Genomic DNA, 14,869 nt, shown 5'->3' on the forward strand with positions numbered 1-14,869 from the left:
TCGGGACATGAAATACATCGGACAGGTATTTCTTTTTCCCATCCTGCATAGACAAGGGAATTTTTCCAATCTGCACAATAGGATGTGCAATATCATCACCAGTCTCCACAAATCCTGGTTTTTCCATTTTCCTTGCATCCTCCATCCATTCTGCATGACCTTTCATGTGGTTTGATGCACCTGAGTCAACATACCATACATCATTGCTTTCTTCTGCACTTATCACAGAATTGTTCATGTACTGCACCATGAACAAATGCTCATTTCTGTCATCACCCTGTCTGCTAGAAGATGCATAATTCCCTTGTTGCAGTTTTCCATTCATGATGTCATTCTGCTTTTTATAGCAGTCTTTAGCCATATGACTCATTTTACCACAGTAGTAGCATTCAACATTACTGTTTGCATTTTGACCTCTTTGGCTCCCCTTGCCTCTAGAGTTACCACATCCTCCTCCATAGGACTGGTTTTCTTGAGTTTGCTGCATATTCTGATTTCTACCACGGCCTCCAAATCGGCCTCCTCTACCTCTACCTCTACCTCTTCCAGCATTTGAGTAGAAGACAGCTTCTTTTGAAGTTCCTCTTGAAGAAGATGCACCACCATTTCTCTGCTCCTCAGAAATTAAAAGAGCAATCAACTCCTCAAAATCAGGAAATCTTTCACGAACTGAAATGGATGTCCGAAACTGTGCATAATCCTTTCCTAGACCATTCAAGGTCACAGAAACTAAATCATCATCTTCCACTGGTGACCCAATGGAAGCAAGTGCATCTGCAATCTTCTTCACCTTCATGTGGTAGTCGTTGATGCTCATATTTTCTCTTTGCACATTGTGCAACTCTTGCTTGAGCTGCATTTTCCTAGCTTGCGTATTTGTGCTATACATTTTTGACAAAGTATCCCATGCCTCCTTTGGCGTACTTGCATCCTGAATATGCACAATCATAGAGTCTGAAATGCTGATAGACAGCCAATACATAACTTTCCTGGCTCTCTCATGCCATGCTTTAAATGCCTGCATTTGCTGTTGATTGGGAACATCAGGAAAAACTGGTTCTTCTTCATTTCCTGCAACAAATTCCCAATATCCTTTTCCCATAAGAAAATTCGTCATTCTAAACTTCCATGCTTGGAAGTTGTTCTTGTCAAGCTTTTCAGTGACAATCTGTGAAAGAGAATCAGATGTCATTACAGAAGACTGCAAAAAATTCTGTCACTGCAAAAACCACAGCTTCACCCTCACAAGGGAAAATCTGCAAAACTGGCGAAAGTGGTATTTGACCACACAATCACTTCCTAGTGACGATTTTGCATCAACAGGCAACAAGGATGATTCTGTAACTCCCAATGTCTCTGCGCACAAGCATACAATGCAATTTTTACACTAACTATTTACCTACCTGTAGAACAGTGGCTGCACAGCATAAAACTGGGCCTTTTCCTGAGTGCGTGCAGAAAACTTCCGCCTCCAAAACAGGCCCCGAAATGGCCTCAAATCAAAAAAACAAGGTCGCCGAGGGCTAAAGCCCCTTCCCGCAGCATATACTGCCCTCTTGCTTCACCGCGAAGGGCGTCCCAACCTGAGACAATGCACTCCTGCACTTTCCGGCTGTGCTACCTGCAGAGATCTGCTCCCAAAACAGAAAATGAAAGCAACAGTGCTCCTCTTACCAGAACACCGCGAGCTTGGCTTGCTTTCTTGAGCTCCTTACCACGAACAAGGCTCTGATACCATGTCAAGATTGTGGGAGAGAAGGAAGGAGTCTCACTTGTAGCTTTCTTGCTTGCACAATGGGGGAATACACACAAAGGTGGAGGCTGAAAACAGTTTTCCTCTTCTTAGTTGTGTAAGCCAAAAGAACTCAAGTACAAAGAAATAGAAGAACCCTAGATATGGGTCTCAAACCAAACTCAACTAACTAAGGTGGCATACTAACTGAGCCACGAACTAGAGTAGATAAGGATAGCTATCATGTAGCTATTATTCAGGGGTGGTGTACTAACCGCATCTGCAATTGACAAGTCGGTGACATAAATACACAACGGTCACCGTGGCGTATCACGAGTGGAGCTCGATATCTCAACACCCCACATGACCACTTATAAAAATACTTTAACTTCATATCTACAAATTGGTTCCAATGATATACACTACTACTTTGAATGTGAATAAAGGAAAATAAGATATCTACGTGATGACTAAGGATAATAAGATTGAGGTGAACTATATTTTACTTGTTTCTTCCTTAAAAATAAATTGTTATGAGTTGGCGGTATGGTTAAAAGGGGTCACAAGTTGAATTTGAAGGTACTAGATATCTCATAAATGATAAGAAAAGAAATTATAAGTGATTGTAGAAGAAACTAAGCATGGAAGGCTATTCAAATTGGATGCTTACATTCCCAACTTAAATACAATGACGATGAAAGAAAAAAGGACAAATTCTATATAGCTATGGCACAAAACATATGGTCATTTGAACTTCAAAAAGCATGCTAACATTGAAATCTCACTCTATTTGGCAGTAGAAATTATAGATCCACATTATCATCTTGATGTATGTGAAGCTTTTGCTATTCCAAGCAAGCATGTCAAAGACTCAATAAAAGCTCCATCTGAGCTCTTGAAACCTTGGACATCATTCATATTAAAGTCATTTCAAATCTCTTCATTGAATAGTTTAGTCTATTTTGTTATCTTCATTGATGACTACTCAATATATACTTGGGTGTACTTTCTGAAACAAAAAACTAAATGTTTATGTATTTTCTTGGATTTCAAATCCATGATTGAGAATGAAAGAACGAAAAGAGTGAAAATTCCCAAATAAAAATAGAGTCCTGTGTATCTTTCTAATACGTTTGTTGCGTTCTAGTGGAAGGTGGAATCGACATAGAATGGCTAAGAGAAAGAACATGATATTAATTGGGTGCTAGATGTATGCTCAAAGAAAAAGGTAAGCCCGATATGTTTGGGTTGAAGTTGTCAATACAATTTGGTATAAAGGAGTTCTTCTATTGAAGCCTTGAGAGACATAACTCCTTTTGAAGTCGTTTTTATTAGTCAAAAGCCAATACTAAGTCTTTTGAAAGTGCTTTGGAGCATTTCTTATGCTCATGTAACTAATAGATAATAGGAAGAATTTGAATTCTAAATCTATCAAATGTGCTTAGGGGTTACAATAGTGTCAAAAAAGCATATCGGTTATATAATTCTAGCATAAGAAGGTATGTTTACATCTAGAGATAATCATTATGGGCATGTATACAGATTGGAAATATTTTATAGTTCATACAACAAAGAAGAATGTAAAAGACAATTTATCGACACATTTTATATCTATGCCAACTTTCCATATAGAAGAAGTTGGACTAGATAGTGAAGGACATAAGGATACCATTGAAGAATAGAAAATGGCTACTCTTAGGAGGTCCACAACTCAAAGTCAAGAAACTCAAAGGCTAAACATTAAACAATAGCTAACTCAATGAAGAATCTAGCTATTCTTACTCACAAATATTAAACATCAAGAGGAACCCACTTTGTATGAAATGCATAAAGACAAGATAAATGGAAGAAATTTATGGATAACAAAAGCCATGCTTTGCATAAATTAAGACTTGGAATTTGTGGGAACTTTTGAGCCCTATAATAGTTAACTTGATTTTTTCTTATTAGTTCAATTTGTCTGGTAGTTGAAGTCTTGTCAATGCCAAAAGTGAAATATGGTTTAACCCTAGTAACCTTTAGTTTAATTAGAAAAATGATTGCAGATGCCAATATAGGTCATAAGTTTGGTTCAAAAAGAAGCAAAGGGTAGAAAGTAATTGGCTACAAATGGGTTTATAAAATCTAATATAACAAAAAGGAAAACTTGGAAGGCATAAAGCTAGGTTGATTGCAAAAGAATTCTCTCAAAAGCATGGGCCATATCATGATGAAACATATGCTCTATTTTCCAAAAATGAATTTATTAAGGCTTCTTATTTCTTGTGCTACCATAAACCAATGGAACATATGCAAAATCAACAAAAGAATGACCTCTTGAATGGGACACTAGAAGAAGAGATATATATCCAAAACAAGGGAAAGAAAACTCGGTTTTAGGTCAAAGAAAAGCATATATGGAGCCCCTAGATCATGGTATACAAGGATTCGTTAACACTCTATAGCTAGTAGTTTTAGCAAGAGTAATATAGACAGTACACTCTATTATTAGTTTTGCAAAAGTGACATAATGTTCATAGTTGTATATATGGATGATCTGTTAGTACATGGAATAGTGAAAATACAATTGATAAAGTCAAATCTAAGCTTTCCTTAATACATGGAATAATGAAAATATAATTGATAAAGTCAAATCTAAGCTTTCCTTAATATTTGACATGAAAGATTTGAAGATTTTGCACTACATTCTTACTATTGAAGTCTAACAGTTCGGAGAATCAAGTTTTATCTTTGGGAAAACTAAGCTACTAAGTTTTGGGACAACTTTGGGTCCACCTATCATCCTATTAAAACTCCCATGGAGTCTAAAGTCAATCTCCTTAAGGATAAAATGGAAACTAATTTTGATGCTTCAAAATGTAAGTCTTTAATTTGTGTACTGATTTATCTCAGTATTACCAAGACAAATATATGTTATAAATTAAATAAAATGGGTTAGTTATACAAGCTCTTATAATGTCTCATTGGCATGTAGTGAAAAGAGTCCTTGGATACTTGAAGGGTACCAAGCACTAAGGAATCATATATTGTAGAAATAGTGTGATTGTTACATGGATTTTTCGATTTTGTGAGTATGCTTCAAAGTTGGATTAAGTCTATCATGAATTATACTTTTTTATTGAGTAATGGAGCTATTTCATGGGCTTCTAAGATTGGCATTAGTATTTCTTCTATGAAGGGTGAATATAAAGGTCTCACAATTTTAGCTTGTGTAGCTATTCAATTAAGGAGATTTCTACATAAGATAGCATTTTGTATGGTAGTCAACTATAGTTTGTCATAAAATTAGATGGTCATATTATCCAAGGGGTGAAGCTTGAGAAGGTTAGTATCACATAAACAAAGAGACATTCTACTAGGACAAACACCACCCACATAATTTGTGTCCAATCTAAGTACAACATATGGTGGCTAGCCTTATTTGAAGTCCAAGGAAGGCATTTGAAGTGCCAAAACTATTCTTCATATATGAACGACTAACCAAATATCCTCAATCAACGTGAACAAGGTGAGAGGATCTTAGTTGAGGGGTTTTGTAAATATATTGTGGGGGTGGCATCTAGCAAGTGATTTGAAGACTTTGAAATTCATGTTTGCCTTTTATTAATGGTGTAAACACAAGATCTTCACATCTTTATTGCTTGATAGAAATGGCAAAAGGAATAGACAACAAGAAAAAGCCACAAGATGTGCAACAAAATTTAACACCTTTTTTTTTTTGGGTACTCGTGTAGCTACATGTACTACATACTCATGGACATATACTGTTTTTTCCCATTGATGTTTCCAAGTCATCTAACCCTCTTTTTTGTATCAATGGCATTTGTAACAATGTTAAGTAAGAAATATCGGCATCCAAAGAATTCATTGGTTTATATTAGCACAAGGTCAAGGGAAGGATCTATGTCTTCTTATGTTGTAACAAGAGCTAGTACAACTACTTTTGTTAACCAACACTTGGAATTGAAGTATATTTATCAAGAAGATATCCACTCTAGTAAACCAAGGAGGGCATGGCCCCAAATTTATGTCTGAATAAAACAATGCAAAGTCTCCCCTATACATGTTGTATGGCACTCATATGGTTTTACATGCTAAATATTCATTGAAAGTTTTTCTTTCATTTTTCCATCATTTTGCTAATTGGCCTAAACTTCCAACAATGTCAAGCAAGAAATATCAATATCACAACTACTCATTAGTTCAAATATGAACTTTCATGCCCCTTCTCTACCCTTGCAATTTTTTTCAACTTAATAACAATAGGCTAGAGCAAACCTCACAACGAACTTCTTGTAAATGCATACAACAAATGTCTTCTGTGGCGGATGCCCTTGTTCTGTCCCTAAACTTATTGTGCTTCTTAACGCAATTTTCCTAAGGTTGCTTTGCGACCAATTTGTGCATAAGTATTTCTTTATTTTACTTTGATCCACCCAACATACTCTATATGCATAGAACAGTATCTTGAAGGCTTGCTTTAGGTGCTTCCTTCTAGAGGTCACCATGTTGTACTTATCAAGCTCGGAATGCCCCATATCTATTAAGTGCTTCAAGGCCATGTGGTAGCTACATGCCCAATAAAAAGAATTGAGAACATGATCTTGTGAACCAACTATCCCCAAAGTGCTTAATGCAATTCCTCTCTTTTTTTCACTTTATTTTCAATTGTTCTCCAAGGCAATGCACCCAATGATGACAATTAAATTCCCTACTTTTTGTTCAATGTATAATTGTGTTTGGTATGATATTTGGATTGTCTACAAGGATGGAGTAAGTGTGTCTATTAAATTGTAACCCAAATGGTTTGAGCGTGTAGGTGAATACACAGGCGGGTAGGTTCAAACCTTAGATACATCCCTTGAGTCATCTTTCCAAGATCACCTTTTTCTTTTGTAATCAAGTGTATGTATAAGAGTTCTATTCCACCATACCCAAGAAGAAAAAAGGAACTCTTTAACTTCACATCATGACAGATGGATGTAGATGTGTGCCAATACAGTACCAACTAGACTATGAAATACTGGATGAGCCAATAGTACTATATGTACCGCTCTAATTACTATATATGACTCTATTAATAGCACTTACGGTAGTAAACTTCCTTGAATGAGTAACCTATTGGCATAGTGTAGGAATGCCAGGTATTAGTAATACTCCTAGAGCTGTCAGTACGATGGTGATTACCCAATAGTAGTACTGTTGCACAAAGAGTACTGCTGATGCATCACACCCATGACACCGTATTGAGTTAACAGTAACTGCGCTGGCGGCATTGAAATTTGACTGTCTAGTGGTTTAATATGTATTGATGGGAAGAGAGAACTGGTCTTCCAGGAAAGAATGCGTGTTCAAGAGAAAGCACAAGACAGACTACCAGCTGATAACATGTAGCTGTTGGGTATAAAGGCAACCAAACGGAAAACAAGCTGTGTGTCTACTGGAACGGCAACCCAATTCAATTCGAGTCAACCCAATTGCAGTAAAATACGAAGTAGAGAAAAACAATGCGAACAGAGAGGGTGAAGGCAAGTGGGTGTGGCACAGACACACACATCCACGCGTGTGTGTGACATATGAGAGAGAGAGAGAGAGAGAGAGAGAGCTACCACGGTTCCTGGGCTGCATTTTAGTATTGCGCTGCATTTTACTACCTATAGGAAATTTGTGTGTTTTGATATTTTTGTTTAGGATCCGATTCTACTTTTATGTGGGTATATGTTATAATATAGCTATTTCTGTTATTGCCCATTTTAACTTCGTTTTTATTGGCAAATGGGTTGCATCTACAACCATATGCATAGAAACCATTAATTGAAGATTCTTTAATGTCTCAATTATCATTCATCAAAGATTTCAAACCAGATAATTCTCTATGTTTAGAAGTGGGATTTTTTCAATCCTATGCTCAATCAATACCAGAAATCCAAGGAACTGCAATTTGGCAGCAAGATCATCAGGGAGGAACAGGAGCCTGAAGTAGCAACTTTATACTGCTGGAGATCAACAATAAAGCAACTCAAGAACTGTCAAAACGTTTTTGGAGCTGTTGCATCTGATCTAACTGTTTATAAGGGGTACTACCCTGCTCTAAAAGCACTACAACCTCTCAGCTGTAGCTTTTCCATTCATATTTTTAATACAAGTTCGATGCTTCCCACAAAGAAAAAAAAACAAATCCAAGGAACTATGTTTTGAAAGAAACAAGCGTAAGAAATCAGTGTGGGATCATCTTTAGCAAATCTCAACAAGCCTTTTTCTTTCTTCCCCTCGAGAACGCCACTTCCGAGTGAGAAATTGCCTTGATGTCAGCACTCCACTAATGTCATTATCAAAAGCACTACAGTCTGGTTCATCAGAATGCCATCTCATATTCTGTAACTAGAACGAACGCTGTTAACACATTTAACATAGCAATATCACAAGAACAAATCTAAAGAACTTATTATTCCCCGCATGAGCGTCCCTTAGGACAAGAATCAACAGCCAGCACATTCCAAAGCACATGATTTTTAACAGTTCTAGTTGAACCTTTGTGACTATCATCATACGTCATCCCTTTTTCCCTGTGCTGCCATTGGTTTTCTAAAATGTCATTCCTTTCCAGACCTACTCGGACCATCTCCACAGTGAGAACTAGAAAATTTTTTGTCCCTGCATAGACTAAGAAGAACAAAAATGATCTAAATGTTTCAATCAGAATGCCATTCCATAGTCAGCACATACAACGATGTTAGTTGTCCGATATAGTAAGATGGAAAACAAAATTTAAGCTTCATATTCTCAGTTGTATGTCCCTCAAGACAAAATCTAGTCTCAGTGCACTCCACATCACAGTAGCACTATTTTCACACATTTTTATATCACTACTTTTTGGTATCCCCCTACATTAAACTGCTTCTCCCTTATCTTTTCGTGCCACGGTTGGTTTTCTAACAGGTTCCTTTCCAGCCCTACTCTGGCTATCTCCATAGTTAGAGGTAGAAAAGTCTGTTCCTGCATACATGACCAACATGCAAATGAAACTATCAGTGTAAAAACCTAATTATTCGCCTCAAGCCTGAAGTCTCTAAACAAATTAACCTGCAGATGCTTGGGCCCTGAATTTAACCATCATAATCATAAAGCTTGAACTGAAAATGGTCCATTGGGGTAAAGGGTGGGGGCTGCACATATCTTTGGAGTGCAGCTAGACCTTGAACCATTGTATTGTACTTGATAAGGGGAATCGAAGAAGACGAGCATTGTTTTAGGGCAAAGGCAGCTAGAAGCAACAATACATGCAACATGGCATGAACTCCCCAAAGTATTACCCTAATTATGTACCCTAACCAGAAAAACCAAAACACAGATATTTTCTAAGCCTGTACCAGTGCTGTTAACATAGTCCATTAAAGAAACAGTTACTTTGACTGTACCAGAAACCATGCAACTAGTGCTAATCTCTCAAGCTAGCAAGCATAGCCACAACACAAATCAAACACACAAGGGCAACAGCTGCAGCTAGTATACAGCTACACATGTAACCCAAACTGAAATCATCAAAACACTAACTTAGCACCACCTGCACTGCCAGCTTAATTAGAAATACACCAGGAAAAATCTGTACCAGATACACCACAAAATCGGTAAGTGCTTGTGCATTTCTATGAACAAACTTCATCTATGCTAGAAACTTTGACCTCTCAAGCTCAGTGCATTTTCCACAATGCAATCCTGTACACTTACTTATCTCTTTCCTTGTAGTGTGCTTGAATAGTGCCCATGTTCAGATGAGCACAAGCAAGGCAAATAACACGAAAAGAGAGCCATGTGATCAGTGACGCCATCAAGGTCATGACGAGCAGCAAGGTCTCATGCAGGGCAATTGATCACATGTGCAGTCAACAAGTCACAATGGTAGCATGACCACATGGAGCAGCAATTCATTGATGTCAGGCTGCTTGTATTGTTTATGATGGCGGACTTGCTGGGATCAAGACAGAGTACAGGACAGACTAAGTGCAGAGTTCAGAGTAGGAAGAGTGAGTTGAAGGAGTGAGAGCATGACACAATCAGTATTTAGTACAATGACAGGATGTACCACTTTAGGTTTAGATAATATATAAAGTACAAAAGTGTAGGGATGCGTTCACACCCGAACACCGTAAAAGGAATGATGAGCCTTTATTCCCAACCTCCCACCTAAAGGCAACATGCCTAAAGGTAGAGAAAAGAATCAGCTAAGTCTATGTATGTACAAAGTTGAAATACACATAAACTATCCAACCCCCATCATCTAGCGGCAATGAGCAAACCGCTCTACTTGAAGACCCTTCGTGAGAAGGTCTGTAGGGTTATCATCTTGCCTGAAAGACGATTCCGTTCTAGCATGATAGCACTCTAACTAACACAATGAAGCATAGGAACCTCTGTAATACCAAGCTCTCTCACCAAACGTGAAAGCCATAAAGCCTCTTTGCATGCCTCAGTGGTAACCACATACTCTACCTCTGTAGTAGACAATGCAACACACTTTTGCAGCCTGGATATTCAAGAGACTGCTCCACCTATGAACGTGAATACATATCTTGAAGTAGACTTCTTGCAGTCGGGATGATCGGCATAGTCTACATCCGTAAAGCCAACGGTAGATGACTTCTGCTTACCATAGCAGATACACAAATCCTTTGTGCCCTTAAGGTATCTCATGATACCCTTCACTGCTTCCCGATGCTTTTTGCTAGGATATGCCATGTATCTACTAACCACTCCCACCGCAAATGCAATGTCAGGACGTGTAGCAACCATAGCGTACATCAAGCTACCAACAACTGAAGTATAAGGTGTCTTGGCCATTTTAGCCTTTCCATCATCAGATGTAGGGTTGTCATCTGCACTAAGTTTCACATATGGAGACAATGGTACACCAACGGCTTTCCCCCCCTCCATATTGAAACGTTGCAAAACCTTAGTGGCATACTCCTGTTGTGACAGATAAAGAAAACCATTCAATCTATCCCTGAGTATACGCATGCCAAGAATTTGATTGGCCTCACCAAGATCCTTCATATCAAAGCTATTCTGTAAGCTCTACTTCAAGGAGTCCAAGGCATGAATATCCGTGTCTGCAATCAGCAAGTCATCCACATACAGAACCAAGAGAATAAGACTCGCATCTGTTGCCTTCTTGGTGTATAAGCAATGGTCAACTTAAGAGCAATGGAATCCCTAAGATTGCATAAATGTATCAAATTTTTTACAACATTCGCGTGGTGCTTGTTTTAGCCTATACAAACTCTTGTTGAGTTTACTTACCATGTGCTCTTTCCCCCTTGCAAAAAAACCCTCGGGCTACTACATATAGATCTCCTCATGCAGATCACCATGTAAGAAAGTTGTTTTTACATCCATTTGTATGAGTTCCATACCTTTAGATGCAACCAAGCCCAAGATGGTTCGTAAAGTAGTCATTTTAACTACAAGAGAAAATATTTCATCAAAATCAATTCCATGTTCTTGCTTATACCCTTTAGCAACCAGTCATGCCTTGTACTTTGGCAAAGAACCAAAAGTGACTTTCATTTTGTAAACCCATTTGCATGGTAACACTTTCTACCCTTTAGATAAATGCACCAAATCCCAAGTGCCATTTTTCATGAGAGATTCCATCGATGACAACATTGCATTATGCCATTTCTCGCTGTCTTTTCTGTCCGTTGCTTCCTGGAAGCATGACAGCTCACCACAATCTATCAACATGACATAATCAGCCACATAATTGACACCATGAACAAACCTATTTGGCTGTCTTTGCACTCTAGTCGACCTACGAACCCAATGATCAAGATTTGTTGGTTGTTTACTCTGCAAATCTATACTAATAGCTGGCTGTTCTACGAGTTCAGCATGTTGTACAGCTGGTTTTGGTTGTTCCAAAGGCATCTATTCTTCCTGAATTTGTGGTATGTGATGGGCAAGGTCTTGCTGATCATTTTTAGGGACATTTACAGCAGGTATTTGCTACTTTCTAATGGGCATTCTTTGTTGTCCTATCTGTACATCCTCCCGAAATACAACCCTTCTAACCTCCTGTGTCTTTTCAGGTTGTTTGTGCATGCAATCTTCCCGAAAGATAACATCATTTCTGCGTGCTACTTTTCTATTGTCAAGATTCCATAATCAATACCCCACCTCACCTTCATCACCATATCCTAGGAAAATACATTTACAAGACTTTGACTCAAGTTTGCTAGGTTCTTCCTTGCGAATATGCACAAATGCCTCGTAGTCAAACACTCTCAAGTGAGCATACGAAGATGGCTTGCCCGACCACGCTTCTTGAGGGACTTCCCGCCCTGCCCCCCCCAAGGGTGAAGACTTTAGAAAAAGAGATTTCTTATGTAATGTTTGAGTATGCTTACCATAAATACAATGATTACACAATTCAAAATCAACATATCTCAAAGACGGCAAATAACCCAAGCAAGAAACCACTTTCATTCCAATTTGATTCATGTGTCCCAACCGGCTATGCCACAAAGAAACACTTGGCTGCTCCATTGTGGAGACTACATGGTCACGCGCGTTAGATATATGCAAAGGATACAAGGTATCACTTTTGCAACTCTTGGCAACAATGTGAGAGCTCTTACAAATTTTCCATTTGCTATCCCCAAAGGTGGTGTGATAGCCTTCATCATCTAGCTGCCCTATGCTTATCAAGTTCTTCTTGAGTTGAGGTATATGCCTCACATTATGCAAAACAAACACGAATCATGCTGAAATTCCAATTTCCCACTGCCAATGCCTACAATTTTACATGCACAGTTATTTCCCAAGTGGACAACACAACATGCACCACCATTATAGTCAGAAAACCACTCATGATGTGGTGTGACATAAAAGAATGCACCTAAATCAAGTATCCAAGAGTGCATGTCATCGTCAAAATCTGCAATCAATGCATGTGCACTCAAAGAAGAAGTAAAAAGTACACCATCGTCGCTATCATTCTCATGAGTGACTACATTTACCTCTTCTATTTTCACACTGCTCTTCTTTGCAGGCTAGCTGTCCTTTTTCTCAACCTTGTTGTCTTCAATATTTTTGTTTTTTCCTCTTTTTCTTCAATTGAAAACAGTCCCGTTTGTACTGCCCTTTCTTGCCACAATGATGACACTCCACATTTTTTCCATGATATTATGTGCTCTATTTTCAAACCTGCCCTTTTGCTAAAATCTGCCTCTAGTGTGCAATGCATTAGAAGACTTGTTTACTGAATTATTTTGCCCGTTGGGTTCTTCCATCAGCAACGAACTCTCCACATCAGAATATAACCACTAAGCATTTGAGTTACTCAAAGTTGTCCTAAAAGTATCCCAACTTTCAGGTAAAGTGCATAGCAAGAAAGTAGCCTTGAACTCATCATCAATATGAAAATCCAAAGCAATAAACTGACTGAAAATTGAGTTGCACTCGTTCAAATGTACAAACATGGCTATACCTTCATGCGAAAGTCCATTAACTTTTTCAGTCAATAAACCTTGCTAGCTGCACTTTTCTGAGCATACAATTCTTCAAGCCTTTGCCACATTGCATATGCTGATTTCAGCTGCTCAATATTAAAGAGCAAGTTGTCTGACACTAAGAGCTCAATGGTAGAGTGTGCAAGCTCGTACGAATCATCCCACTCCTCTTGTTCCATATCTGCTGGTTTTATTCCCTTTGTTTTGATGGGCTTCAAGTGTTTCTTCTGCACCAAGACATTGTAGCACTCTTTTTGCCATATTGCAAAATTATATGCACCCTCAAGCTTCTTGATGTGCAAAAGATTGCTGCTGTCACTGTTTTCAGCCATAATTACAGTACTAAATTAACTCAAGAGTCACCAAATGAAAGCCCAAATGTCACACAAATAACCACGGTACACTAAAGTACCAACCAGCAGTGAAAATCCAGAGATTGCAGAAATTTCAGATCTGCAAATAGATTTTCACAATTAGAGAGTGTCTGTATGTACCCAAGTGCATATACCAGACAATTGTTGCCCAAATTGAAGAAATTTTGCAGAAGCCCCAATTTTCTTGGATCCAATGTGCACAAATTTCAATGAAATTGAAAAATTTTCACTAAAATGTGAAAAGCCCCAAAATTTATCGAGCAAATGTGCACTAAATGTGCAATTTCTAAGTCAGATTGTCTTGTGCTGCATCAAAATCCCCAAATCCGGGTAAAGGCCCAAATTTTTGGGTCAAAATTGCACATTGTGCATTTGCGCACAAATGCCCATCAATGGAAGAAGAAATAAGGATTGCAAGAAAAAAAAAATTTAAAAGAGAAAAATCAGGCCTATTAGACCTTGACTAGGCATGGTCTCCGCCTATGTTGTATCATAGCCCTATCACCCACTAGATCTGCGCCGATGGCCCTGCGTACCTATCGCATTTAACCTACATGCATGTTGCCTGTTGGCTGCACCCCTGTCACCTATCAGATGTGTATGCCTACACGCGTGACTACCGCCTTCCGCATCAATGCTTCTGTTTGGTCACGTGTCGCCAATCTGGTCCTCTGTTGACCTGTCAACAGGGCTTCTCGAAGCGCTGTCGCCTACACTCGCTTGTCGTCTGCTCCCAACTCGCCTCTGACAGCTGACTAGCTCGTCTGCTCCCAGCTTTGATACCAATTTGATGGCAAACTTGCTAGGATCGAGACAAAGTACAGGACAGACACAGTGCAGAGTTCAAAGTAAAAAGAGTGAGTTGAAGGAGTGAGAGCATGACACAATTAGTATTTGGTACAATGACAAGATGTACACTTTAGGTTTAGATAATATATAAGTATAAGAGTGTAGGGGCGCATTCACACCCAAACACCGTAAAAGGCATGGTGAGCCTTTATTCCCAACAGTTTAGTCAGACCATTGATCCTTCACAAAGTCGTGAAACTTCCGAAGGTTTGTAGTAAGTTGTTTTGCAAAGCATTGGCTCTTCATGATGTCGTGAAACTTCCAAAGGTTTGTAGTACTTTGTTTTGGAAAGCATGCAAGATATCGAGTTACACATTTTTCCAAGGCCTATTAAAGGCGAATGAAAGGCAGCTAAAAAGGTATCATGGTTGATCCATAAGTGATGAGGAGAATCAAGTGCATCATCT

General features: G+C 38.6%; 1 protein-coding gene across 1 annotated transcript in view; it reads right to left on the reverse strand.

Moving 5' to 3' along the window:
* Positions 1 to 8,487: 8,487 nt before the first annotated feature.
* The window catches only part of LOC148022387 (zinc-finger homeodomain protein 2-like), a 60,238-nt gene continuing 53,856 nt past the window's right edge, over positions 8,488 to 14,869 (reverse strand). Inside the window, exon 3 of the mRNA XM_087698019.1 lies at positions 8,488 to 8,728. Within this exon, the coding sequence (XP_087554145.1) occupies positions 8,622 to 8,728 (107 nt within the window). The 3' untranslated portion in view covers positions 8,488 to 8,621. The remainder of the gene's footprint in view (positions 8,729 to 14,869) is intronic.

Source organism: Lygodium microphyllum, chromosome 17 (genome assembly GCF_053477565.2).
Source record: "Lygodium microphyllum isolate KBCC chromosome 17, Lygodium_microphyllum_v1.1.10, whole genome shotgun sequence".
Classification (NCBI taxonomy): Eukaryota; Viridiplantae; Streptophyta; class Polypodiopsida; order Schizaeales; family Lygodiaceae; genus Lygodium; species Lygodium microphyllum.